Source organism: Pinus tabuliformis, chromosome X (assembly GCF_031772625.1).
Source record: "Pinus tabuliformis cultivar Carrire ecotype Pingquan chromosome X, CPIR1, whole genome shotgun sequence".
Lineage (NCBI taxonomy): Eukaryota > Viridiplantae > Streptophyta > Pinopsida > Pinales > Pinaceae > Pinus > Pinus tabuliformis.
The window spans coordinates 864405774-864414907 of NC_142308.1; the positions used below are offsets into that span (position 1 = coordinate 864405774).

The window sequence follows — 9134 nt, forward strand, 5'->3', positions numbered from 1 at the left end:
ACAACCTTCAAACCATCAGTGACATTCCCTGCAATTGACAACACACGCCAAATATCATCTACATGCCCATCTACTATAGGGAATCCCAAAAAACATAAATTGACAATATCCAACCACTGTCAACTCGTTGTAACTTCTCTAGACCTTGTGTCAACAACTCCAGGACCTATTCACACAACTCTACTTAACCTCTAGTTTCTACAATAACTAGGCATATGCAACACTAGGTCATAACTAGGTTGACATCAATGCCAACAAAAGTTTCATTTTTTCAATGTTAGTTGCATCCATGCTCTTTATAAAATCATTGTCAGTGTGGAGGTTATTGCAGCCACTAATTGATATCTATGAACTTCCTAGTGATAAGATCTTGACTCTAATTAGATGTTCTCCCTACTTTTTTTTTTGCAGCTAAAACTTTCTTTTAATTGATCAAAATATTACATCTGATATTCTTAAGGATCATTGTTCTCCTGACCTCACTCTGACCAAATTTGTTTTCTAGGAGAGTGATTCAAAGACTAAGAAGGAATTGCCATGCTTCACATAATAACCAAAATAAAAAATACCAGATAGCTCAAAAAACATAGAGAACGAACAAATGACCAACATTCATCACATATTAATGGATAAAAATAGTTGTATGACGAACAATTGGAGCAACAAGTGGACCTAGGTCACGATGGGATTCCACATAAGCAAGTTGGGTCTCCATCTCATCAAGTTCATCATTAGTGCACCTATGGTCTTGTTTTAGAGAAGCCAAGTGATCTAGGATGTCCCACTGGTTATGTTGTAAGTCATTTAGAAATGCAATGACTTATTTTCTATCATCATATCTTTTTTTCCTCATTTCCTCCAAAGTTTCAATTACCCTTCTCATTTGCATATCAAGATATTCCATGGAGGGTGGTTGGTCAACACGACCTAACGACTGAACTCGGTCTTGGGCGAGTTCCCTCACTAACTCTATGCCTACAACCCCTTCCTCAGTTGTTACTTCCCGACCTTCCCTTCCCACTAGTTAGTCATGGGGCCCCACACCTCTCCATGACCAACCTTGTTACCTCAAAATCTCTAAATTGGTAAAGATGCACCATAAAAAAGGCTCAGCTACATCATGACCAAGGCGCCCACTCCATAAAGCCTTGAAATCACGTCTCACATGCAGTAGAATTGTCCTACCTATCGACTTGAACAAAATGACTCCACACTCTAATACCCAATTCAAGCCCCAACCTATTGTGAATATGAAATAAACAACCACGTGAAGGAATGCCCTATAAAAACCACTATAGCACACCAAACACGAACTACCTACCTCCTAACACCTAGGGCATCAAGAAATAAAGTGTCCAGGCTTACATTCTTTCCACAATAGAGTGCCACGCCGATACCAGAAAATACAACTGCACAAGGAGCCATCTATAGACACTAAAACTAGAAAGAGATTCATCTAAAACAAATACCACAATAACCAACTTACCAGAGTGCCGCTAAACTTCCTGGAAATAGGTCGATGACCAGACTCCATAGGCTCGACCAACACCACCTTACTCCCTATTAGCATGAAAGATATGCACTTCAGACTTCCTCCAACCCTTTTGCAAGGATCCCATAATGAGGCATAGGTTTTCCAAGCCAATACTCTCAGTAACGCTCCCCACTCACCAACAATAATGGAGGTATCATTCACCAGCAGAATGAGCATGCACAGGTTGGTGACGTGTGCATACTCAACGTCAATTATGCCACCCCTACTCTCGCCCATACCAAAGAACCAAAAATAGAGAAGAATGCACCCAGCTAGGGTTTATAATGCACTGCTGCCTTTTGAAGGATTCCTTCCCCCGACGCCAGTTGTATTGGCTGCCCGTTGCGTATGCTACATGTATCACCCACATGAGTCACATCTAGCTTGGGCCCTATGGCTTGTAATTTGATCGCCCACCCCCATCAAGGTTGCCAAGTCACCTCTAGCCTAGGCCCTATGGCTTGTACATTGATCACCTCACCCACCCCAATCGGGGTGATGTTCTCCCTACTTAAATATATAACTTTTAACTATTTTTTTTAATCAAAAACATTAAATATAAGCTAAATTAAAATTAAAACTTATGAAAGCTATAGACATGTCAAAACACACACACACACACACACCATAGGGGAATTCAATGGGGGAGCAATATCATACCATGTGCGTTCATATTGGGGGATATATATTGATGAAAAAATGACATAATATATTGAGCATATAATAGGGGGTAAAGGGTTTTTATATTGTATAAAAAATGGAGCTCAAATTTAATGAAAAAATATAAAAGGGTATAAAAAATGTTAATGAGAAAATATAGGGGTTTTTTTAAATTGAGAAAGTGTATTGGGTTCGTATTGGTAGGGGGTTAAATAATGTGATTTTTAGAGGTATTTTCCAATATGTAGTCAAATTAAGTGTATTGTTTAGTATGCCATGAACTCACATGATATGTCACAGGTTCATTCAGTGAAGCCCACGTGACACACACACACCACTAGAAATTTCCTTTTATATATCTTATTTCCTCATATCCACCATGTGTCTCCACATAGCTTTCATCCATTACATTTGTTCTTTTATTCATATAATCATAATGTTTCTCATTCTTTTTATCTTATCAAATCATTGGTTATTATATTTAGCATCCCATATCAGAGACAAACAAATTTTAAATCCATTTCTAAAATTTTCCAAATAAAAAACCAAATTTAACCTAAAACCAAAAATCAATACATTTAGTATCACTTTAGTTTTTCCCCTGTAACTTTCTTTCTTTACTTCACTTTCTTCCTTTATCTTGTATTTTTTTTTTTTTGAGGTAATTTAAATATATTTGTTATAAAAAAATATGTTCGAGCCAAGAGTATACATAAAGCTATTAGTTCAAACAATTTTTTCATTTAAATTCTACCATTGAAACAAGTAAAATGGTTTTTAATAAATTTTTATAGCCGTAAAATTATTTTTCAGACAAGGTTGAATTTTACTCTTGGATGAGAATTCTTCATCACCAATTTCAACTCGCAATGAAGAGTTAAGTTTAATTAAGGAAAAGAGATTTAGTTAAACAGTATTTTATCCAAAAGTTAAAAATAATTCTAGACCAAAAATGTCTCATCAACCAAAACAATGAACATAACGGTAATTTTTATAAAATTACAACTTCACCAATAGTGGACCTCGAAAATTTTCAAGTTTCTCCATGAAACTTGTGATTAATGGGTTTGTCTTCTAATCTAATATCTATTTTTTTCTTTCTATTTTTAATAATTTTTTGAAATTTTATTACTTCAAAATTTTAGTACTATCAAAATTTTGTAAATAAAAATTAAATAGTATTCACGTCACAAGATCCAAAAAAAAATTAGCAATGGACTTTTTCCAATTGGCATCTTTAAAAAAAATATTTTTAGTTTTATTGATAGTTTATATTTTCACACACAATTTAATTTTAATAAATTAACAAAAATAACTGAAGTCTGTAGATTTTAGAAATATATTTTTATATCTTAAAATGAATAGTTATATTTAAAAAAAAACTAGATAGTCATATAAATCACTCATTATTTTTATCTAAAATTTAAAATATATAAAATTAATGAACATAAAAATTATCTAATATATATTTATAAAAGAATCAAAGCAAAATATTAGTTTGAATGTAACATAATTTTTTACAAATGATTTTTTTCTCTCCCTGCCAAATTCTTAAAGTTGATGAGTTTTCATTATTAGTAATTGAAGAGGTGTAAAATTTGGTAATTGTAATTATTAAAAACAATTAAGAATATTATTCATTTTCATATTTTCATTCTTAAATATGTCATCTATACTTTTGTAATTATATATTTAAAATGTCTCAAAGCTGCAAACCATCTACAAACCATAATGATTTAGTCACATGTTCATAAAAAAAAGACATAAAATCCTCTCATTTATGTGTGTGTATATATATGTGTGTGTGTGTGAGATTAATTAAAATGATAATCCTGAAATTTTCTTCCTGTTATCCCAAACAACATTTTGTAACTTCCATAGCATTGTAGTTATATATGCTTTGAGTAACAAAAATTTCTTTGAATTCCCTTGAGGGTTACTTTGATGAGGAAGAGAACTAAAACTTATAATCTTAATTTTGACCAATGAGAAAGCTCCCCATGATAGACCCCTTCTTTGATAGACTCCTTCTTTGTTGTAATTTTTGTTTAAAATTATCAAGTCCTTTAAATTTTTATATTTCTAATCATTTATTTCACATAAATACCGTAGATATTGTTATAGGTATTAATATACATAAATTTTTTAATTACTTCAATATGCAACATAAATTTCAATTAATTATATAGAAACAATTTTAACTTAAAAAAGTTATGAAAAAAAAATATATAAACAACATAAGAGAATTTCTATATCTATATATATATAAAACAGCCTACACTTTTATACATATATAAAATTATCCATCAATATTCATTTTCAAAATTCTTTTCAGCTGAACATAAAAAAAATCACAAATATATATTCTTCGACAAATTTATATACATATAAAAAATTATCTTTCAATATTTAATTTTAAATTTTTTAAAATTTTAAATAAACATATTTAATAAACAATTAAAATACAAATAATATCCAAGAAACTGACTTTGGCAGTTAAAGAAAATCTTGAACTGCAAATAGTATTTCAATAGGCATAAAGAACTGGCCTAGCTGAATTCAACTTTTGAATTCCTAATAAAAACAAGCTAACCATATCCCAAAAACTGGCCCAGTTGGTATTTCAATAAGAATAAAAAAACTGGCCTAGTTGAATTCAACTTTTGGATTTCTAGCAAAAACAAGCTAGAAGAATGAAATATAAAATGCAGAAAAAGCTTCGGAACAATAATGTATTCAAATTGACCATGAATGGCCATAAAGAGACCACATTACCTTGTAAATTGATAAACAAGAGACATCGATAACTTGCTGCATTCTTCACAAGAAAATATATATTTATTTAAATATGCAGACAGCATCATATAATAATCAAACATTAAATCATTTTAATACTCAATAGGCCGCAAGTTTAGAAGCCAACTAACTCTTTGACTATGGACTGTGTATTGCCATAACTACTATTTTTAACTCCATGTAACTGGATCCCTTAAATTGCCTGAAACAATATTAAGAAGCATGCAAACCAGAGCTGCTTCATTTTCGTTCACACTATTCGGATTCATTATTTAACTCGCCCTTTGCCGATATCTGACCAAGGGCTCATCAAAACCTACAATGCAACAAAAGAGAACCACAATAACAGAATACGGAAGTATTTACTGCACGAAATGTTGTTTTAGGTTTTGTGGAAGGCCGAATTCAGACTATATGATTTTATTTAGGCTTTTGCTCCTTCCGGCTCCTGCGGTTGAAGTTTAGCCATCTTCTTCTGGCGAGCGAGCTCGATGTCTCGGCTCATCTTTCTGGAGTACATCTGAGCAAAAGTGATGGGCTCTTCCATGAAGCACTTCTCGCCTTCCGCCTCCTTCACGACTCCATCCAACGGGTACACGATGGCCTCCTGCGCTGGATTCTGAAACGTCGCAATCGACAGCCTGCTGCTGTTCGAGTTCACTACCGCTTGATGGTCCGCGGTCTTGAACTTGCCATTGCTCAGATACTACAATATCATTACAAAATAATGATTAGAAAAAACTACAACATTATTAAAAAAAGATTGAGTTTATGTGTATAGATTTGAGTATTTAAATGAATTAGCTTCAGAACATGCAATCAAAATCAAAATACCCCACAAAAAATGTGCTTACATGCATATGATCACCCAAATTGACAACAAAGGCTCCTTGAATGGGCTCCACAGTAATCCAGTTTTTGCCATCGTCCTTAGTAGCTTGTAGCCCTCCAACTTGGTCTTGCAGGAGAAGAGTGATGGTGCCCGGATCGGTGTGCCTTTTCAGCCCCAATGTCATGTCTGGTTGTGGGCATTTGGGATAGAAGTTTATCACCACTTTCTGGTCCATCTCCACACAAGCATTGGTCACTGCTTCAGTTTCCAATCCCAATGCCTCTGATATTATCCCCAACAGCTTGCATGCCAAACCCATAAGGGATTCGCTGTATTTCTCCACAACCTCCCTGCAAATACAGAAGTAATGTTCAATTCAGATGAAACAAAGCTGAAATCAATTTATATGGGGATGCAAGGGATGGAAGGGGGTACCTCCAGCCATCGGGCTTGACAGGCCACCTCGTGTAATCACGCTGGTGAAGGGGATAAGAGAAGTAAGTGCAGATTTCTCTCCAGTCGAGAACGGCTTCGCCCTGCAGATGGCTGCTCACCACAAATCCTCCACGCTTTCCACCTCTCATGTCGTATTTGAGCTTCTCCTCTGCTGGGAGCGCGAAGAAAGCCCTGGAGAGCTGAGTCATGGAATCCACCAGTTCCTGGGGAACACCATGATCAACCACCTGGAAAATTCCCCATTCAGAACAAGCCTTGCTCACCTCGTCTTTCACGCGGCCCCTTTCTTCCCCAGCGATACCAGAGAGGGAAATGACGGGAATGTCTTTGCTGAATTGATTGTAAGCGACCTTTGGGCGCTCGTCCTCGTCTCGCACGAAGATGGACTGCAGGGACTTCGGCTCCTCTGCTGTTACAAGGAAATCCGGTCGATCGCTAGCCACCACTGCTGCGGGCGCCATTTTGCTCTAGCTAAGCACAGTGTGATTGAAATACCGAAATGAATATGTGACGACTGTAACAAGGAGGCGGCCCTCTTATAGGGCAGGGCAGGGCAGAGGAGATGAATCCTTGTTAATGGTAGAGAAGGTGTTTGTTGGCCTCTGCAATTCTACATGCATTTGTAATTCCAAATGATTTGTAATCAAAGGTTTGAAGGTTAGATCATATCTAACTCAGCGCTATACTTTCGATAAATGAACGGTCTCGAAAGCCTTCAAGGGAAGAAATCAAGATACACACGCACGCGACTACCAGAACACGCACTCATCTACCACAGCTACTCACAATAAGGAGGCGTCACGTGCGTGGTCAGTCCGTCTAAACTCTACACATTCTATGAAATATAAACACCAAAACACTACATGCCGCAACAAACCAACAGTTTAACAAGTTACCTTTCTTGAGTTTTGAAAGAGATTTACTTTTATCGACACGATAACACCAATGTAAATCTATTGCTTTGAATGTGAAGGCGAGACCAGGTGGCCCAATCAATTGGTTGTTCTTTCAATAATAATTATGTGGATATAGGTGGAGCTCCGTTTTAAGGATTTCTAGAATTAAAATTTATGGATTACGATTTTAAATTTTTAATAAATTTAATTAATATTAAAAGGGAGAGGTAATAAATAGATAAGAGTTTTTTATTTGGTTAAGAGTTCGTTTTTTAGACGTAATGAAACAAGTTAACACCCAGAATTCAAAGATATCTGGCAGAGCAAAACACCACTTAGTAATTTTAGGTGTCATAGTTTTCTTCAATAATGACGTGACGTAATGAAATAAGTTAACACCCAGAATTCAAAGATATCTAGAAGAGCAAAACACCACTTAGTAATTTTAGGTGTCATAGTTTTCTTCAATAATGACATGGATACAGCGAGTGATAGTCATCCTCATTGTTAGTTTCATGACTAAATTATAATAAGTTTAAAATGTTTTCAATGTATAAAAGTAGAAAGGATACTATCTTCTCATAATGATATTATATGACAATTGAGTACAAGTGATTAATATTATATTACAATTGAATTAAGAAGTCCTATTCTTTTTTCAAATAAAATTTTATTATAATTGACCTATTATATATATAAAAGGTTATATGGGCAAAGCTATTTAATTTAAATGACTGATGTTTTTTTCAAATCAAATTTTATTATAATTGACTTATTATATATATAGAGAGAGAGAGGGAGAGGGGTTGTATGGGCAAAGCCATTTAATTTAAATGGCCAACGAACATTGGTAGATAAGTAAACAAATTCAATTAAAAAATTATCACCATTTAAATTGTTCGACACTAAAGTACTACACATTTAGTTGTCGATTTGCCAATTAACTGTGATTTTTTTTATTAGTGTTAAATACAAAACATATACTCCAGTTATGCATTCATCATATTGACTGTAATTCTTTTGGTGTTGTCTAATTAGTTCATAATTTTATTGTGTTGGACCAACTTTTGCTACAATTAGGTGAATTGTTCTTCAATAAATTTAATTTTGAGAGTGTTTGAATAATTTTTTTATTCATTTTTTTATAAAGGAAACGGATTTAGCACCATCAAGAACCCTTGGGGCACCCAAAATCTTGAAGTTTGATATCTATAACAAGGGTTTCCAAAAATTTCTACCACATTTTCCATTATTTTGAGGACAAAATTGTGGTTTGACTACGACATTTTTTTTCTCAATTTATTGCTACTTTAGATTTTGGTTAATAATTAAATTCAAATATGGAGTTTTGATTTTAAAGTTGTAAGGTTTTGGGTTGGTATGTACATAGTATGTTGTCGATGAAAATGTCATGATTTTTTTTTCACAATGAAAAAATCTTTCATTTTTTAGTTGTCAAATTAGTTGACTTGTAACTGTTATTCAAGGAAAACCATGCCCACATGGAATTACCCACTAGTAATTATAGCACCCTCCTCCCACATCTACCCAAGTAACCGGCCTACCGAGATAAACATGTGACGAGAGGGTACTACAATTGAATTCAACTTCCTAAGTGACCTTAAGGAAATGGAATTGACGGAAACACATCATACAAACCTTCCACATCAGCTACAAGACCCCTAAGAACCATCCCAACACTTCTAGTCACCAAACCTTAGGTCCCACTGAGGTTTTAGGTCACTTGACCTCTAGATGCTTCCATGCTATGGGTTTGACAATGCCCAAGAGGCTCTGGACGCTCTCATTACAAGGCATGCCAACATCTAGGGATTATTTTTCTCAGTTTCGTGCTAGCATCCCTGGGATTTGAACCACTTTTTCAGGCTTAGAACCTAGATCACTGCCCAGAACTCAATGCAACCTTCAGAACAAAAAGATAACACAGAAACAATGATGC

At 34.6% G+C, this 9134-nt stretch overlaps 1 protein-coding gene across 1 annotated transcript; it reads right to left on the reverse strand.

Moving 5' to 3' along the window:
- Nucleotides 1–5010: 5010 nt before the first annotated feature.
- LOC149142444 (naringenin,2-oxoglutarate 3-dioxygenase-like) lies at nt 5011–6878 on the reverse strand. The gene is made up of 3 exons (XM_089448185.1): nt 6258–6878; nt 5845–6172; nt 5011–5696 (listed from the first exon to the last, which is right to left on the reverse strand). Exons 1-3 carry the CDS (start codon nt 6737–6739, stop codon nt 5415–5417), a joined length of 1092 nt encoding a protein of 363 aa, XP_089304311.1. The 5' UTR covers nt 6740–6878; the 3' UTR covers nt 5011–5414.
- Nucleotides 6879–9134: the final 2256 nt, after the last annotated feature.

Bases quoted from the DNA above. Each gene is read 5' to 3' on its own strand.
- LOC149142444 (XM_089448185.1), bottom strand. From the start codon at position 6,739: ATGGCGCCCGCAGCAGTGGTGGCTAGCGATCGACCGGATTTCCTTGTA. The intron at 6,173-6,257 runs GTACCCCCTTCC...CTGTATTTGCAG, and splicing joins GTCAAGCCCGATGGCTGGAG to GGAGGTTGTGGAGAAATACA. The intron at 5,697-5,844 runs GTAAGCACATTT...ATGATATTGTAG, and splicing joins ATTTGGGTGATCATATGCAT to TATCTGAGCAATGGCAAGTT.